This window comes from Eulemur rufifrons, chromosome 20 (genome assembly GCF_041146395.1).
Source record: "Eulemur rufifrons isolate Redbay chromosome 20, OSU_ERuf_1, whole genome shotgun sequence".
Taxonomy (NCBI): Eukaryota; Metazoa; Chordata; class Mammalia; order Primates; family Lemuridae; genus Eulemur; species Eulemur rufifrons.
Window position 1 is genome coordinate 51,407,718 of NC_091002.1, and position 19,638 is coordinate 51,427,355.

The 19,638-nt window shown below is 52.1% G+C and overlaps 1 protein-coding gene across 3 annotated transcripts in view; it reads right to left on the reverse strand.

Moving 5' to 3' along the window:
- Positions 1–798: 798 nt before the first annotated feature.
- DIDO1 (death inducer-obliterator 1) overlaps positions 799–19,638 on the reverse strand; it is a 56,293-nt gene continuing 37,453 nt past the window's right edge. For all 3 annotated transcript variants that reach the window (XM_069496625.1, XM_069496627.1, XM_069496626.1), the window contains exons 8-17: positions 18,120–18,594; positions 17,816–17,975; positions 16,584–16,700; positions 16,366–16,470; positions 15,788–15,923; positions 15,007–15,535; positions 14,474–14,627; positions 13,688–13,777; positions 12,288–12,483; positions 799–5,005 (exon numbers count right to left, since the gene is read on the reverse strand). In XM_069496625.1, coding sequence (XP_069352726.1) covers positions 1,875–5,005; positions 12,288–12,483; positions 13,688–13,777; positions 14,474–14,627; positions 15,007–15,535; positions 15,788–15,923; positions 16,366–16,470; positions 16,584–16,700; positions 17,816–17,975; positions 18,120–18,594 — 5,093 coding nt within the window. In that variant the 3' untranslated portion in view covers positions 799–1,874. The remainder of the gene's footprint in view (positions 5,006–12,287; positions 12,484–13,687; positions 13,778–14,473; positions 14,628–15,006; positions 15,536–15,787; positions 15,924–16,365; positions 16,471–16,583; positions 16,701–17,815; positions 17,976–18,119; positions 18,595–19,638) is intronic.

Genomic DNA, 19,638 nt, shown 5'->3' on the forward strand with positions numbered 1-19,638 from the left:
GCCACCGTGTCCCCTGCTGGGCCTTCCCTACACTCCCCGTGGGACCACACAAGCTCTGACCACACCAGGCCAGGAGGCCCCTGCTCTGTCCAGGGACTGGCAGGCAGAGCTGGGGGCCGGACGGCGGGGACGCCCTCGCGTGGACAGAGCTGCGGAGGGACCGGGACGTGGGGCTCCGGGCTGCCCCCGAGCTCAGCAAGGGTCCGAAGGCACCCTGCCCACACCGCACAAACCCGCAACAAGACACCGGCGGTCAGGGCTGTGTCCAGCCTCAGCACTCCTGGCATTAAAAAAAGGCCGATGAAGACGCCCGAGACAGAAACTTTCTGTAGATGTTTATTCTACTTCAAGTAACAAAATCTATGAAGTTCCATGTTTTAATGTACAGTGATATAATACTCTGCAATATAAAATACAATTTACAGAAATTTCTATCAAGTAAACCTAAAGAAACACACTGATTTTTACATTTGTGTATTTAAATTAGAAAAATTTGCTTTCTATGTAAAAAAAACCTTCACATCATATTAGATGTTGGAACGATACCTACTTTACTGTAATTTAACCTACTGACACTTGGTTTAAAATACCAAACTTCCCAAATTGATAGGTTCTCGATGTTTTCTTAACTTAAAAATTTGTGTTATAAAGTGAAAAATCTGTAGTGATGTACAATGGAATTAACAGACTCCAAAGAACAAATGGAATTCTCTAACTTTACATCTGTAAAAGTAAGTTTATGAAAATATAAAAAAATTATCAAAGTGTATTTGTACAAATAAATTAGCCAGATTTTCTCTATGTCACGCTTCAGAAGTACTTGAAAAATACACGACAGGAAGCAGACACTGTATTCCACAGTGACAAGCTTTCTATTTTGTTTGCAGTTCCTGAACTAATAATCAACCATTTTCCACCTCAGACTTTATACAAAAATCGTTCCATTTACAAGGACAAACTTTCAATCTTCCGCCGGACAAGCCCCAGGGTTTGGCGCTGAGCGAGTGCACTTTCCGCGCAACAGGGGAGGGGCCGCTCAGGTGGCAAATTCCACACCCGCGAGGTTCCTGATTGTTCAGATCGAAGAAACCCCCGCCCCACACCACCCTTTTAAAGTACACTTAACTGGTTTATGTTGTCGTTTTCTGTAGGCTGGTAAAATTTAAACATTTTCCAATAAATTGTTATTTAAATGCAACAATTTCTACTAGGACAGATGTTGCTTTTAATCATGTTTTTGAAAAAATGTGTAAGGTGATACATAGAAACTGTGCAAAATTAAGAAATGTGTTTTTGTGTCCTGGTTGAAATTTGTAATTCAAACTTCCTTATGACAAAAGAAAGATGCATTTGTAAGTTTGTTTCTCAACATTCCAGATCCTAATCCTGCCCTCCCACAGCCGGGGCAGAACACAGGCAGCTCGCGCTGCAGCACCAGCTGGGGGGCTGCTGACCCGTGAAAACAGCTTCTGCAGACAGAAATACAGAGGTGTCAGCAAAGGTATGGCTCTAAGGTCCGATGAGACTCCCTTAAAATTTACAATAGTCAAGTTATTGGAAAAGATAACTTTGTAATCTGAAAAAGCAATATGCTCTTGTAGACATTTTCCCATTTCTGTAATTTTAAATGGAAATATTAAGAGTTCTTAAGTTTTTTTTTAAAAGCATCAGAATTGTAAAGGTGAAATCGTATAAGAAACCATTTACACAAAATTACAGTAACTTCTGAAGTCCAGAATATTCTACCCCAAATCTAAGTTCATAGCTCTTTCAAAAACTATTTGTTCAACACATTTTATGAACGTGGCTTTTACAAGGGTCTTTGCCAGGCAGAGCCGTGACCCCTGGCGGACGGTGGGCGCCGCGGATGGGCCCTAGGCCTGCGCGTCGGGGGCCCTGGCGGCCTCGGGCTTCGGGTCCTGAGCGCTCTCTTTGCTCTTGCTCCGGTCCTTGCGGTCACGGCCCCGCGGCTCTCGGTCTTTGTCCCTGGCCCTGTCCCGGTCCCGCTCTCGGCTCCGGGACCGGTCTCGGTCTCGGTCTCGCCTGCGGTCACGCTCTCGTTCCCTGTTCCTGCCCCTGTCCCGGCTGCGGTCAGCCTCTCGCTCCTTGTCCCTGTTCGTGCTCCTCTCTCGGCTCCTGTCCCACTCGCGGCCGGAGTCCCTCTCCCGGTGCCGCTCCCAGTCGCGGCTCCGCTCCCAGTCTCTCTCTCGGCTCCAGTTGTGGCCGCGCTCCCGCTCCCTCCTCCTGTCCTCAAACACGCGGCCGGGCCGGCCCTCGGGCAGCCGGGCTTCCGGCTCCTCCGGGGCTTTCTCCCGCGACCTCCCCTCAAAGGCCTGGCTTCTGTGCTCGTGGCCCTTGCCCTCGCGCAGCTCGGCCGGCGCCCACTGCCCGTCAGCCTCGGGGCCCTGGCCAGGTGCACCGGAGGGCAGGGCGGAGGGCGGGCCGGCCTCGTCCCAGCGCTCCTTCCTGTGCTGCGGGGGGTGGCTGGGCAGCTCCAGCAGGGGCCGGGGGGCCGGCTTCAGCACCTGGGGGGGCTGACCTTGGAAGTGAAACCGAGGAGGGGCCTGCTCGCTCTTTTCAGAAAAGGGTGCAGACCCCCTGGGCCCACCGAACGGGAGGGGTGCTGGTGCCCTCTGATTTGCAAATCGTGGTGGTGAGTTTACCCTTTGCTCTTCAAAGGGCTGGGGCTGAATCCCCCTGGGACCCGGCATGAAATTCGGTGCTTGGCCTCTGGGTCCTTCAAACTGATTGGGGTGGGGGCCCCGGGCGGGTTCGAACTGACTGGGATGAGGCCCTCTTGGGCCCACAAAATGGCCAGGGGGTGGTCCTCGCTGACCTCCAAACTGAGCAGGAGGGGGGCCTCCTCGGGGCCCTTTAAGCTGAGACAGCAGCGGCCTTCTCTGGCCTCCAAACTGGAAAGGTGCTGGGCCTCTGCCTCCCATGTGCTGGGCTTGCTCTGGTCCTTCAAGTTGGGTGGGGGGGCCCACCATCTCGTTATAGGGGGTGTCCTGGAATTCCCTTTTCTCCCCACGGGGGTCCTTGCGGTCTTCAAATTGGGAGGGTGCGGCTCCTCTCGGCCCGCCCAGGTAGGAAGGTGAGGGGCCTCTGCTGTCCCCATAGGGCGGTGGCCCGTGTGGCCCTGAAAATAAGGAAGGGAGGGGCCCCTTCTGGGCTGCGAATCGGGCTGGAGGCCCTCGTGGCCCCTCCGTGTTAGGAATGAGGCTCTCTTCTGAAAATGGAAGGACTGGCCCCCTCGGTCCTGGGAAAGTGGGGCCATGAAGTCCTGACATCCCGAAAGCGCGGGGCCCTGGTTCACGGTGACCCTGGCACTGGGGCTGAGGGGCCCCTCCTTTCTGTCCGGGCAGGGGGTACAGGGCGGCCCCCTCGCCAGGCCTGGCCTGTAGCTCTCTGTCGCCCTCGGCCTCCCTGCTGGGGCTGTCACTCTTCCCAGCACAATGAGGATTTCTTGGGTCCTCATACTGGGTGGGGCCCAGAGACTGTTCCTGAGACGTGAACCCTGGACCTGAGAAGGGGTCCTTGGCCCCGTCGCCCTGCAGAGGGCAGCTGGGATGCAAGGAGGCGCCGGGGGGAGTGGGCAGCAGCACCCTCCGGGCCGGCCTGGCCGAGCTGTCCCCAGCGGTGGGGTGGCCGCTGTCCCCGGGCTGCAGGGCGGGGCTGCCTGAGGGCTCAGCCTGGGGATCCTGCTCGGATAGGAGCGGGGCCTTCTCAGCTGGAGCCCACGAAAGAGCCTCCTCTTCCCGGGCCAGCCCCAGCACCTGCCCCACAGCAGGGCCTCCGGAAGCTTCTCTCACTGGTGGGGCACCCTGTGTGCTGTTTGCTGGGCCCTTCCCGAGAGGCTCGCCCTCGCCGCTCTCGGTGGCCAGCCGCCTGGCCTGCCGCGGGTCTCTCTGGCTCAAGGCCTGGGGGGCCTGGCTGGCGGGGGGCAGGGCCGCCCTGTCTGCAGTCTGCGGCTCTTGCTGGAACAGCTCAGCCTTGGGCAGGGACGACTTGGGTGGCGGGGACATGAGCGCATCCGACACCGAGAAGTGGGCCATGGAGACCCCGACGGCCGCCCTCTGCTGCCGCAGCGCCTCCTCCTGCTCCTCCAGCTGCCTCTTCTGCTCCTCGATCTGCCGGTTCAGCTCCTCCAGCATGCGCTGCTGCTCCACCAGAGAGGGGGCGGCGCCCGAGCCCTCGGCAGACCTCTCGGGGGGGTTGCTCCGGACGTCCGCGCACATCCTGTTGGGCAGGTCGTCCACTGTCACTTTGGCTTCTTCTAAAATCGTTTCATCCTCGGGGTCGTAGGCCACCTCTTCCCGCTCGGTGGCTTCGGGAGCCCGCTGCCCGTCCTGACACGTGCCCCGCTCCGCGAGCTGGCTGTCGAAGGCCCCCTCCGGGTTGTACTCCTCCTCGGGGTCGTACGGCCTGTCGTCCTCCTCCTCCTCCAGGGCCTTTCCCTGCGGGAACTGCCCAAACTGCTGAACGATTGGATCCAGCAGAGGAGGTGCCGACACCCCGTCGCCCACCTTGGCTTTGGAATCCTGGGGGGAAGCTGCCGCGGGCCCAGCAGCCTCTTTGGCAGGAGGGTCGAACGACTTCTTCTTTCCAAAGAGAGTCTGCAGGATGTGCTCCAGCGGCGAAGCAGTTTTCGAGGCCGACGAAGTGGCGGAGGAAGCCACGGCCGGGACTGCTGCTGACGCAGGTGGCGGTTTGAAGGACGCCAGCATCTTCACTCCCGGCAGCTCTGGGGGAGGGGGTGGGGGTGGGGGAGACCCTGGGGGCGTGGAGCTGACGGCTGTGTCCCCAGAGTGGAGCTGGTACCTGGAGGGCTTCTTGTCAGACTGCAGGGCCGAGGTCACTTTCGGACAGACAGCAACATCCGGTTCCTCTTGGAGCCGGGCCCGCTTCTCGTCCCCCTTGTCCGGCTCGCCAGCATTTGAAGGCCGTTTCACCTTTTGACAGATTACTAACCCAAGGATTATATTTGGACGTGGCGACTCAAGACCTGAAAAACAAAATATTTGTGCAAATTTTAGAATTTAAATCCAGCTTTCATCCTTCAGAGGTAAATTCTATTAAGGGTGTTCGTGGGAAATGTTTAACAGGTAGACGGAAGACATTCTACGGCAAAATGCAATCAAAGTCTGAGAAGCTCATGGCAAAGCCCGGATGGCTCCAGCGCGAAGTGCCCGCCCAGCCCCCACGGAGCCAGGAGCCCCTGCCACAAACACAGAGCCCAGGGCCCAGCTCACGAGTAAATCCATCCCCGTCCTCAGAATGTGTGACATGTTTTAAAAAACTGCACATGTTGCTAAAGTGATAGCTGGTGGAGGTGGCGGGAAGGCAGGTATGCAGACACCAGCACCGCTAACCCCGCCACGCGGGGGCACGTGCCAGCATGACTTTAAGACAAAGTCTTAGCCATGCTCTTAATAACCTCTTGCTACTTATCAGAAAGGTAACAGCCCCTTTTGTCTTTAACTTATGAGTTGCAACACAGAAATTAAGCTAAGTATACCAACATTACATGTTCAATAAGGGACCAGTCACGTGGTAAATTCATTAGTCTCTGGTACCAGAGTGACACTTCATGGAAAAAGTGCTGCTGACCAAAATGGCTAAAATGAATGTTTTAGGTTTAGAAGGAAATTCAGTGAGCATTAACTTATCAAAAAGTGGTGGTAAGGGGCAGCTCACAGAGGAGGCATGCAGAGTTTTAAGGTGTAGCATTTAGTTATAAAGATAATTATTTCTTAAAAACAAATTATTGTAAACATTCTAAGCTCTGGGAACTTAGATCAGGAAGGCTAACATTTCAGAAATGATCCCCCCGACCCATAATAACTCAAGAATACCAAAGGGGAACAAAAAATCCAAGTCACAACAGCAACACGGAAAAACGACATACAAAGGACAGAATGTTAATAATGCAAATATATTTAAGATTAATCAAATGGTATAAGTTCAGTTTGTGGAAAATTTAATATTACTGTGGCATACAAAAGGCATTTATACTATGGCTTTTTTATTCCTTACAATTAAAACCAGTGCTAAGATTTCCCTGTTCTTTTCGTGGTTTTAACGATTACAACTCACTCTGTGAAGAGTAGATTTTGGAAACCATTGTGTGGTTCTAAACACTTTTGCTGTCAATCTTCCTAAATTCCACTAAGGGCTTTATCATACAGGCAGTCTGAGCACAGGAGTGAGGGTGGGTGTCCTATTGCACCGCTTCAGAGGGGCACCCCAGGCCTGGCCGACTGAGCGGGGCCGCCCAGCCTTGCGTGACAACAATGAGCTGCCGCCACCTCCTTGAGACTTAGGGCCTCCTGTCTCACGGGCCGGTGTGCAGAGCCGACTCCCGCCTCGCACAGCTGCCGGTTCGTGAGCTGTCTGCAGGCTACAGCCTGGTGCCTTCCCACCACCCCTCCTCCCTGCCCCTTCTGGCGGTGGCAGCGCATCAGAGAACAGAAGGGGTGGGCACGAGAGGGCAGACACGGGGAAGCCAGGCAGGCCACGCCGAAGATCACATCCACGTTTTCCTGCTTGGCAAATATGAAGGGCAATCCACCAAGTTTATTTTCTAATTGACATGAATTAAGAATATTTTGATTTAAGACAGCACTTCTCCCCATGGTAGCTATCTGTTTACTGAATACTTTGTTGCTCATTCAACTTGGGTACGGTCAATTGTTAAATTGGCTATCATGGCCTTTCTGGACCAAATGTGTTGTTGACAATGGTCCCAGGGCTTGCTGAGCACGGCGGGACACGCTGACGTGGGAGCGTAGTTGAGGCTGCTGCGGGCCGGCTCTCTCCCCCAGAACCTCACACTAGGCAGGGGCCAGTCAGGGGGCAGCCCAGTGTGGACTCGCCCAGCACAGGGGCCATGCCACTCAGAGGGGGACGCTCATCTACAGGCCTGAGAGGGACGGTGGCACGAACCAAGTTTCAGGTCAATAAACTTCCCGTGATGGGCCACTGTGCTGACCTCGGGAGGACAGGGGCCCTGCCTGGTGACGTGCACCATTCCAACGAGAACTTGTAACGGCCTAATGCGCTTATTTACCAATCCATATATCCTGGCCCTGGCAAGAATCTTTAATCTTAGACCTTTGTTGTCACACCCCTTGTAGGGAAGGCTAATGCTAAATTGCTGGTATTTACGTTGGTTTTGAAAACCGCAGCTATCTAGAGGGTGGCAGCTACCACGCAATTAGCATTTTTAAATGCTTCCAGCCCTTGACTGTCCCTTGTACATATGCTGGTGACAGAAAAAGCCAGTCAGATGTCAGTTCTGAAGTCCTTTCTCCACTACTTCCTCCCCAAGACTTTGGATTTAAATCAGGCTGTCCCAGAATGGATACCCCTGCTCTGAAACAAACTCTACCCTCTGATCACGTCTGTTGTGGCCACACGAACATGTGAATGAAGCGTAGTAACACCCGGAAATAACATTCACGGAGGAAACACAGACGAAGGGATGCGCCCCAAGCTTGGTTAAGCTCCATGTGCCTAAGGCAGGCATGACCAGGCCAGGCCAAGGGGCCCGTAACTGTGCCCCTCACCCGGGGCGGGGCAGCGGAGGGTGGTTCGCGTCTCAGCAGCCGTGAGGTGCACCAGCCCTGCAGTGTGGCTGTGTCCCGAGGGGCGGCAGTGCGACCAGACACCAGCTGGAGGGTGCTGGCTGCAAGGACGCTTCCTGGCCCACCTCCCTCCTGAGGGCTGCTGTGAGGCCCACATTCGGAAAGGAGGGGACACTAAGCACTGCAGGAGGGACATGGAAACACTAGCTGCGTCCCCCATGCCCACGGGGGCGCTCGGACTGGGAACACGGGCGCTGATGCACCCTGGCCGACACCCTCCGCAGCCCCAGAGGGTGACGAATGCTTTTCTTCCGAAGGACAGTGGGGGTGAAGGCAGCCTTTTCAGCAACATGTATGTCTGTGTCAAGTCTTCACGGGGGAAGGGTCTGGCCTCAGACTCAGTGGTTACAATTACAGACGTACAGGAAAGAAATCAAGAAACAAAGACGAGGAGTGTATTTGAACAGCTGTGTGCCAATTAATCTCCGGGACAAGACCAAAACTAGATCTGAGTCCAGGGTGTCGGCAGGACGGTGAGCGGAGGAGACAGCACCTGCTGAGGGTGGGGCAGCCTCGGACCCTGGAGACTGCAGGATGCTCCTTCCAGTATACAGGTCCCCCGAAATCTGACTCCTCCTAGCCCCAAGGCTGCCAAAATGATTCCTTTATCCTAAATCTATCTGGCACGTTCTACTATTCACTATTTAAAATGAAAACCCTCCTATGGTCTGAATCTGTCAAAACAAAATTTTTACACCTGCTGGAACAGAAACTGTGGAAGTTAATAAACAAGAGTCTTAAGTATGACTTGGACAGAGACTTGGCAAATACGGGGCAGCAGCACATCGCGTCCAACCTGCCACACACACACACTCACACACACACGGGCCCGCCCGCTCTCCAGTTTTGAACCCCCAAGACCTGCATGAAGCCACTGGGCCCAGTGTGGCATTTCAGCTAAGAGGAGAGGGCTGTGCACCTCCCCCCGGGTGCTGGGTGCAGGGAAACGCCCCAGGCAGTGGCCGGCCCCCCGCTGTGCTGCACTTGGTGGGCGTCTGGGGCTGGATGAAAAGCAAAAGCAGACCCAGGACAGGAGGGCTACCAACCAAATGGTTCTAATTCAAACAAACACTGACCAGTTTCCATGAAATGATTTTATTGACGTAGGAGGAGAAAGTAGTACATTCCATTCAATACTATATTTGACTTTGATTACAATTTCTGTGCAAAGCTATCGATACATACACACACAAAACCTGAAGAAATGCTTACCTGACAATATTTCAAGTCGTAAGTTTTTGAGCTAATTTAGAAAGCAGTTAAAAGTGAATACAAAGACACTACAGATTCAAACATTCCTCCAAGTGCTTTGCAGTGTAAAAAGATTCAGAGAAAAAGACTCTTTCCATCAGAGAACCTAAAAAGGGCACTGGTTCCTCCCACCCTTAACCTGGGGAAAAGAGACCGCACGCCCGTGTTCTGCGAACCTGGAGCCACTCAACAGGCATTTCAGATTCAGACTCCAGGTCCCATTGATTCACTCAGAGTAACGGGTGGCCCGTGGCTGTCACTAGTGTGGGCGTCTTGGTCTCAGGTCCAGTCCTACCAGGGGCACATACAGAACCCCACAAGATGAGCTTCCGGCCTGACTAACTTTTCTTCCGTGCAGAGACCTGCGAGCCCAAGTCCCGTGCAGAGACCCTGGCAGTGTCACGGGGGCTGGGATGACCCAACCTCTGAGTGGAAAAGGGGGTCGGCTGGGTTAGAGGGACCCAGGCTTCCCACGTCCTTCCAAGTAACACTACGCTACTAAAAATGCCACTGTGTGACACAACAAGACAAAAATGTAGAGGACAAAGTGTCCTCAGAGAGATCTGGGCTCCGGACATGCTGAACCGCAGCTTGAGAACTGCGCGTGGGGCCTGAGGAGCTCCGTGGGAGCAGGTCCGCGTGCTCGCCGTCCCCACAGCGCACCTGGGAAGAGGGCACAGCTCAGCACCGCCAGTGTCTTCACCTGCTTCTCAGGTGTGAGCAGCAGGCACCGGGGCGGGGCTGCTATGCTGTCAAACCCACTCAGTTCCAAAGTTCAGGAGATGAGGACACCGCAGCTCTGTGCCACCAAGCGAGGCGCATGCGTGAGGGTCACTGTCTTGTGCAATAACCCCAGTGGCCGGGCTGGACCTGCCACCCGAGCACTGGCGCAGACCAGGCCCCGCTGGTGGGGGCGCCAGCTCTCCCTCAGGCCCGAGCTGCGTGCACTGCACAGAGCACCGAGGAGCCACGGCCTGGCGTGTGACCTCAGGCAGTACAGGGCGCTGCTGCCGGGCGTGCGGGCTGCGTGTGCGGCACATGCCCACACCCCACTGCGGCCCTGCTGAGAAGACTCTGCTGCCAGCCTCAGACGGGCCGGTGCTGTCCAAAGGCTTCTGGGCAGAGACAGGGCAAGGACCGCTGAGACGGAGAAAGGTTCCAGTGCCTAGGTCTCTCTCACACACATACGCACACGCACACTCTGCACACTTGAAACCAGGACACACACCTGTACATTTGCATCTAGAAAACGCCAAGTCAAACTATCAATGTGAGGCAGCTCGGGGAGCTAACCTGGCCTGGTGAGGCTATTTAACTACCATGCAAGTGTGTAAAAGATCGTACATACACACTAATGCCAACAATGGCATCAGCAGACTACAGAAATATCATACAAAGTCTTTAAGTTAAAAAAAGTTTTTAAAAGTATACGGGCAAAGTCTCACGGACTGTTACCTTTCTAAATTCCCTTGGCCCATTTAACTTTACCAAGGCACCTTTGTTCTTCATTGTGGGTGAAAGTCTGTGGGTCTTTTTCGTGTCCCTATCAGGCAGTGTCACGGCCTCAGCAAGTGCTGTGGTGGGTGAGTGTGTCACTGGGCCAGTCACTGGGCTGAGTCTAGGTGGTCAGCGCCCATCACACTCAGCGACGAGGCGAGCGCCTCCACCAGCCTGGCGGCGCTGGGCCCAGTGCCCTCCCGGCAGCGCCAGTGCTGCCTGTCCCCTCCCTTTGTGCCTTGGGCTGTGCCACACGGGCCTCCCCTGACCCCTTCGCTGGCTGCTGTCGGGGCCTCCTTCCATTCCTGTGCACGGCAGGGACACCCCAAGGCCCTGCTGCAGCCCCGTGTCTGGCCTCCCCCCACGACCCACCCTGACGTGGAGGGGCAGGAAGGAGGGAGCAGGAGGAAATGCTGCTTTAATGTTTAGAAAGGGGCGGCTTGGTACCTACTAATTCACATCCTGTAAGTAAGAAGTGCCTTTCTGCACCCGAGAGGAAGGCGCTAGCGGGCACCAGTGTCTCGTTACGCAGGGCATCGTGCGCTCACTAAGCTTTCACGCTCAGACTGACCGGACGATCTGCGCAGGGGTCGGGAGGTCAGCTTCTGGGTCTTCACCTCCAGGAGAGCTGGACACATCCTCTCCCTGGCCACACAGGGGCCGGCCAGAGTTCTTCACATAGCTGTCACCAAGAACCTCCACCAAGGTTCTTTCTGCCACCCGCTGGGTGGCATCTCTTTACCCCAAGTAGGACTTGAGAGGACACACTAAAGCACTATGCTTTTAAAATGTATTTGGCATTAAATAATTTAACGTATCATGCCAGTAAACATTTAACCCTGGAATTCCTGATATGAACGATACCTTTACGGGCCCATAATTCCAAGAAGCAGGCACAAGCCAAGCCCACGCCAGGTGTTAAGAATCGGCTCCAGGTGGACGTGGGCTGTGCTTGGGGAGACAGGGCTGCACCGGGGAGGTGGAGTGGCTGTGCAGGGGCACTCGCCGAGGCCGGGCGAGGGGACAAGGGACACTGAGGTGCAGGGTCTGGGCAGCACATGTCAGTCTCAGGTGCTGGCTGCTGCCTCTATGACATGTGTCCACGTGTCAGCTTTTGGACAATACCAGTCCCCTGGGGACTTGATGGCCAAGGAGACACTTCCATTCAGGCATCTGATGCCAGTTCCCTAACTGAAGCCACATCAGCTTCCACGGGGCTAAGAACGAGCTGGACACTAACAGGCCACGCCCCCCCATCACTCTCAACCTTGACAAATATGAAATATTTTTTAGGTTAGTTTGCAAATAATCCTTTAAATACAGTACTTTCTAAGAATGAGCAAACATAAAGTTTGTCAAAAACACATGAACTTATTAAAATTTGAGCTGTAGATTTAAAATTATTTCTAGCAATATTTTTCTATGTCTCTATTTTCTGTATCTTCTAGAAATTAATTCCTGTTAGAGAAATGACCTCAGAAGAAACTGGCTCATTCCTGAGCTAAGTATTAACAACACAAACCCCATCTAGAGTGAAGAACACGGCCCGGGAAGCCCAGGTCCAGCGTTACCTTTCCTCTCCCACTCACCTGCAGGCTCCTGGGCATCCCAGCGTCCACCAGTCTGAGGCCAGGCCAGGCCAGGCCGTCTGGAAGCTGCGGGTTCTTTCCCTCTCCATAAAACTTTTCTAAGACCATTTATGCTATTAGGGGCATTTCTAGTGACACGCTCCTATCCCTGGAAGATGAGTTCTTTTGCTAAACACTGCTCCGTTTGTACTCACAATTCCTGATCTAGCAAAGTCAGGGTTTAAGCGAGCGGCACAGCCACCTCAGTGGGGAGATGTGGGAGTTAGCAGGTGTGCTAGCTACCACCCAGAAAGTCGGTGCTTACCTGGGCCCTCAAAGGGCAAGAGTTTGGATGGAATAGGGTCCTTGGCACTCAGTGGAATCAAGTAGAGGTCCTTGATGTGCCTGTTGTTATTAGCTACAACACCAAAACGGCCACGGCTGCTAAAATAGGAGTAGAGAGAGATATAGGCAACCTCCTCTTCCTCTGTCGCGGGGTGAAAGCGGATCAGACACAGCTCCTGGAACACAAGCAGGGTGGGGAGAGCATTTGCCCGTGGCCCCTCGAGAAACGCACCCACTTCCAATTTTGTACCCAAACCTCAAATTGGCTTTTTCACAATCCTGTTGTCCCGCATGTAAAAAAAACACAGGCTCAAGCACCAGACTGCCCGACCCCAATCCTGGTTTCCACAGGAAATCCTTTACAATTACTTTAACTCCAGCCACCACTGAGTGCGCGAGTCAGCGAGGACCCACGAGAAGTGCAAACTCAGCGCTGTGGGGCAGAGGAGGCTTTTACTCCACCGATGCCTGAGGTCACGGTGCAGAGGCTGCGACCTGCAAAGGCTATCTCGCACCTCCACGTGGGAGCGCCGAGCCCTCTGTGATCCCGAGGACAATGACAGAGCCTCCTCAAAGACACTGACACAAACACACAGCTGCAGCTGAATTTCAGGGGGCCCCACAAAACCAAAGCCCACTCACACGCCCAGGCTGCACACTCTGCCTGCCCACTGCTGAAGTCCTGCCCAAATTAAATACACCCTCACATAGTAACGTAACTCTATAAACTTAAATTTTTTTCTTTTTTTTTTTTGAGACAGAGTCTCACTCTGTTGCCCAGGCTAGAGTGAGTGCCGTGGCGTCAGCCTAGCTCAAAGCAACCTCAAACTCCTGGGCTTAAGCGATCCTACTGCCTCAGCCTCCCGAGTAGCTGGGACTACAGGCATGCGCCACCATGCCCGGCTAATTTTTTGTATATATATATTTTAGTTGTCCATATAATTTCTTTCTATTTTTAGTAGAGACGGGGTCTCACTCTTGCTCAGGCTGGTCTCGAACTCCTGACCTCGAGCGATCCACCCGCCTCGGCCTCCCAGAGTGCTAGGATTACAGGCGTGAGCCACCGCGCCCGGCCAAATTTTTTTTTCTGAGTCTTGCTGTTGCCCTGGGTAGAGTACAGTGGCGTCATTGTCGCTCACAGCAACCTCAAAGTCCTGGGCTCAAGCGATCCTCCTGCCTCAGCCTCCCAGAATGCTAGGATCATAGGTATGAGCGACTGCACCCAGCCTAAACTTAATTTTTCACATTCACCTGGAAATACCTACTAAGTTGTAGGTTAACACTTCAAGTGTTCACCCATCAAAATGAGAAGTTAAATAAAAATGTATTTAAATATACACCATCTTCTATTGTTGCAGAGTTTATACTATAAGCAGATACCTTAGACACAGAAGACTTGAGTTTGCCAACATAATCCCAAACCGTCTTCGGTGCGATCCTCCCACCAATGTGAATTGTGTCAGGCAAATCCTAAACAAAAAGTACTTTGAGTAAATAATTGGTGAAATTATAGTATTCACAAGTAGATTAATGTAGTAATTTCAAGGCACCAAACTACTCAAGATTCAAGAAAACCACAACTATTCCAAAGAAAATGCTAACAAGTGTACTACATGTTGATTGGTTAACTCCCATCCAGGATTATGAGTGACCAAAACCAAGGGTGGTATGACACCTTCTGCCAAACAAGATTCTGTTCAGAAACCACTCCCCAACATTTCCACGTTATCTTTTACACACACACACGTGTAACAGCTATACTCGCAGGATGACTCCTTGCACGGAGGTCGTAAATGCTAGTGCTGTTTTTGTTAATTTTGAAACATACGAGACCTGCCCAGGGGTTACCATGCCAGCCCCCTCCTGAGGCAGGTCACACACCCCTGGCCATGCTGGTGGCTGGGTGCACACACATCGCATAAATGCCAAGCGGAACAGGTAACTGAGATGCCTGATTTCAGGTTCACACTCTGTCCCTGTCCCACCTGCTTTCTCTGCCGACTCCTCTCCGCAGCCATCTCTACTTTGCCTTGAGAGGCGCTTTTCGCACCCAGGTCGTCAGCTGCTAGAGAGCCAGGCGCTCGACTCCAGCACAGAAACTGCTGTGAAAGACGCAGACACACACACACACACACACACACACACACACACTTTCTTGGTTCTAACCTCACTGAGATAATCAAAACACCCAGAGACAGGATACGCCTTAGTGACAAATTTCGCTACACTCTGCATGTTAATAAATCCTTTCCAAATGGTGCTGAGTCGAGACAAAAAGAGGGTTGTGTCTCCTTCTGGAGGGGACCGTGACTCTGAGACGCTGTAAAACACAACCACAAGAAAAATCACGTAAATCAACTTCTCTTTGTACAATGAGGACTTCAAAGTATGAAGACTTCATACTTAAAAGCAAAAGTGAATTCCTGCCAGTTTTCATAGCTTATTTTTGCCAATTAACTACTTTAATCATAAGAATATAGACATTTTGATTAAAGAAAAAAACTGGATGGCCATAAATTCACATTTCAGCTTTCAAGATCTAAACCTCCAAAACAATAATGAGGCATCCTAAGCTGGCCCTTTTTAAAATACGAAAAGGTTACATTTCTGGGTAAACTTCAGAGTTGAACTATTTAATCACCAATTACCTTTTCTTTTGTAATCTAAAAAGATAAAAGGTTCTGCTCTTTTAGACACACCTGAGGCTTGGTGACGGTGGAACCGACAAGTGTCTTGGGTCCGGGGAGGAGGAGGGCTTAGCCAGTATGGACTTGGGCACCATCACAGAAGTCACGGCAGGCTTTGGCATGTCTGCTCTGGTTTCTCCCGTGTGGGCGCCATCCGCGCGGGCTGCTGCGGAGGTTGGGCCTGCGCATGAGCTGCCTGGAGCAGTCCTGGGGTCCCGGCCAGACACCGTGACAGTGGTGACCACCCCACCCCCACAGGAGGCTGGGCTGGGGGAGGGGTCCTCCAGCAGGGAGGGCTCAGGGTGGCTGTCTCCCGGAGGCCCAGGGAAATACTGTCGCCCCGCATTTGGATGAGAAGCATTTTCCAGGTCTGGCTCGGAAGCATCTTCCGGCAGAGCTTCTGGCGTCACGTCATCAGCCGAGGGCGGAGCGGCGTCAGCTGGAGCGCTGTCATACTTGGGTTTTATGTCTTCTTTTTTAGTTGAAGCTGACAGCTTTTGTTTCTTTGGTGCTGGTTCATCCTCTGATGACGGAACCTGACCTGAAGAACACAAGGGGAGACTTCCTGAGAAATCTGACACGTTCGGGAGCACAGAGTAGGCAATCTCTTACTAGAATCAAAAAGCAACACTGTGAAGGTAGGGGTGACTTTATGGACTCCAGGAATCACCTCAACCTTGTTTTTCCTGTTCAAACCTGGGTCAAGTACAATTGCTTTTAGCAGGATTAGTGATTTTAAACAAAATCAAGTTTAGTCTCATCCTCAACGTTTCATCCCCCAAACTGTGCTCACCTGTACAAATTTTACAGTTTAGATCAAAAAGATGTGCCCGGTGTTGACTTGTTGTGTCTTTCAACATGCTGCTGAAGACGTCGAGGAGAGGTGCAGCGCTTTTCTCAGGGATGGCTCGCACTGATTCCTGCTGCTCCTAACAGTTAAAAAAAAAAAAAAGCGTAGGTTATTTCTTTCAAATCTATCTCCAAATTAACAGCACCTAAAAAAAAAAAAAAAAAAGTCCCATGTCATTAAGAACCACTGGGAAGAAAGGGACCATTAAGCCAGACACGGTGGCGGCACCTAGTCCCAGGTACTCATGAGGCTGAGGCAGGAGGTCGCTTGAGCCCAGAGTTCAAGGCTGCAGTCAACTCTCATGACACCACTGCACTCCAGCCTGGGTGACAGAGCGAGACACTGTCTCTTTACTAAAAAAAATAAATAAATCACTGAATACAAGTACTTCAGAAGTGATACAATTATATATACTTGTAACAGGCTCAGTGTCTTCCCAGTAATTTAAGACACATAGAAATACTTGGAACGGACTAATTTCAGTCTGTTCTCTGCTAACACTGAGGCTCCCAGATGCTCACGTCCGAGTCCGACACCGGCGGAGAGTCCTCCATGTCAGGAATGGGCTCCTGCCTGGCCGCTGTCCTCTTGCTTTCACTGTGCAGTTTGGTTCTGGACTCCATCACCTGAGAGGAAAAGGACAACACCGGCGCTTTAAACCTTCTTTTCTAGGCGGAAAACATCCCGCACGCGGTCAAGTCTGCAGTGCCTCAAGCGGGCACTTTCCACCAGTACTCACAGATTTCGTCGGTCTCTCTTTCCACGTGGAGAGCTCTTTAGATACAAGTTCTTCTGGCTTCATTCTCACAAGTTTTGCCAAAGAGATTTCTTCACGAAGAACACGATGGAAGAGTCCCTATAAACAAACATCTTTCATTCACTTGTTCAAAAACCACTCGACTATCTGCTAATTTGGAGAGAATATGGAAAAAACAGCAGCACAGAAGTCCTGCCGAGAGGGTCAATGGCCACGTGACAAAGACCCGAGCACTCAATTGCACGCATGTGCCAGGGACTCGACCTCGTCCTGCTCCCACGCAGCCTGTGGGGTTCTGTGCGAGGCCACCCCAGCTGGCAGCAAATGGGGCCCAGAAAACGTCAGTGCTGGGGTCAAACAGCTCATTTCCAGGCCTGTGCTGCCCCGATTCTGCCAACAGCCCCCACATCTCTTCAGGAAAAACAGAAGCGTGTACACGCGACGCAAAGGTAGTATTTGGAATGAAGGCAGGAAGAAAGCACTTCTGCTAGTGGGTTGTTAAGCATGGCGGGATGCAGAGCATGTGAATTCCCAATCTAAAACAGGTGCGAGTTCAGAGGCCGACCGAGACACCAGAAGACTGTGGGCCGGTGGCGGGGGAGGCCCTGCCAGGTAAGCCCCTTCCTAGCAGACTCCTGTCTTGATCGTGTGGCAGCAGCACCACCCAGCCTGCAGCCACTGGGAGGCGGAGCTGCCCGCCGGCGGGAGCAGCACCTGTGCAGACGGCAGCGCCTGCAGGGTCTACCTGGCCGGGCCTCTGAAGAGCCCCGGCTGTCAGGCTTGCTCGGCTGACGAGGAATGTCAAGAAAATAAGGCAGAAAAAGTTGTTTGAAGCCAGAATATGGACACACCCATATATTGGGATAAAGATTTTGAACTTTATTTTGGAGCCAGGTAAATGATGGGCTTGTAATTTTATAGCAATGCTTAGACTCACCTGGTGAAATAAAAACTGGACTTCATAGGGAGCCAGTGAGACCACTGACAGGGCCCCGGTCGAGGTGGGAAAGGCCCACAAACACTCTCAACAGCAGTGACACGGGGCCCACAGAAGCAGCACAGAGCATAGAGGTACTTCTCAGCTTTCACGGAAAGGACATGAACATTTGAAAATGCGGTTTGGTTTATTACCGTGAAATTCAGCTCACAGACACCGCATAGCAAGTTCACCTCTGTGTCAGGAATCTGCCAACGTACAGTGATCATGCACACACCTGGTTTTTAGGGTCCTTGAGGTTGAACATGATGCTGCGGTATTTACTCTTGTAGCGATTATCTGTAACTTGAAACAAGTTAAACATCTCCTTCTCAATGTGGAGGGCAATTTTTCCTACTTCGTTCTCCGTCATGATTAAGTCATCGCTGTCATTGACTCTGAACAGAATAAAAAAGGAACCACATAAACCACTTGCATTTACACATCACATTTTCCAAACAGTGGGGCAGTGTTGAAACGATCACACTATAAATGCAAGATCTTCCACTACAACTGAGAGGAAACCAAGTAGAACAGCCCACCTTTTCCACAAAATCTCCTTCAAGGAGCGTCTTATATTTTGCCGAATTTGTGAGTTTGGCTGTGACGAGGCAGGACTTGTGGCCCCGAGGCGTCCTGGTGCTGGAGATGCCATGGGAACAGAGGTGGCCACTGGCTTCCTCATGGGTCCGACCAAAGCAGCAGAGCCAGGCAACTTTTTGGAAGCAGCTGTCACAGCAGCAGGTGTCGGTCCTGCCTGTTTGGCAGCTGAAGCTCCACCTGGCTGAGTGGCCGAGAGCCACGGCCTCTTGGGAATGGTACCCTTGAAGCCTGAGGGTGACTTTTTCATGGCTGGTTTGGCTGCGGCCAAGTTAGCGAAAGAAGGAGACTTCTTTGGAAGGAGACTTCTAGGTGGAGGTTGTTTGCCCACCGCGGAGCCAGGAGGGGCAGTTTTCTTTGAGGTTGCCGCAGCCGCCGACACCGCTTTCTCCTCGGCTCTCCTGTCTTCCTTGATGGCTACAAAGGAGAAGGCAGGCACACTGAGCGAGGGGAGGGCACACCGAGCGAGGGGAGGGCACCGTGCGCTGCACCTGATTTCAGAAGCTCGCCCCCAAACTTGCACACACGCGTTAAGGCGCTAGCGAGTAAGATAAATTTGGAGAAAAGGATTTTTAAAATCTTAAAATTCAGAGGAGTCTAATCAAGGCTGTCAGCAGCATTTATGATGGTGACTGTACTTTATTTCAGAAAGAAAGATGCTTTCATTATACTATTACATTAAACCTTTCTCTATAACCAACAAACTCTAGCAAAGGCTTGATTTAATCACTAGCTAAGCTTCTAAACTGAAGGACAAATTCCACATTTTCAATAAAAGGTAGATTTAGAGCAGCACTTTCATTATTAAGAATTGAAATATAATTTTTTAAAATAAACTTGAATTTCCAAATCTTTTCAGGCCAAGTAACAGACAGGTTCTCTTCAACATGCACAAACCCTTGAGGGACTTGTGGAGGCCAGCAATGTGCGGGCTGCGTCACACACGGTGTGTGTCCTTCTGGGCGAGTCGACTGGGGACACCACCACTAATAAAAATGTGGAAAGCTGATGGAAATTCGCAACCCAGGTAAGACCAATCATGTTTTCACACTGCGAGTGAGATGCTGAGGATACAGGGATGCTGTTACACGGACGTTCCCACTCACAACCCTCGAGTTGTAATTCAGTAACACGGAGATAATAAATCAGGGCTTTTAATCCAAACACGGATTGTAATAAAAAGCTCAAATAAAAAGTCAAAAGTCCTCAACTCACACAAAAACCTCTATAAGCCAGCAAATAATTGACTATATTATAATCCTGTTAGACCACCAGAATGCAAAGATTAGCACTGTAGTCCCTTGGTCAGAGAACAGGGTACTTGTGGACAGCGTTCGTCTCGGCCACCGAAGAATGTGGCAGGAAACCAGGTAGTGGGTCGAAGCAGTGAAATGCCTGGCAACCAGTGGGCCCCAGGCCGCGGGCTACCTAGGGCAGGTGATTCAGGCACAGGGCACCAAC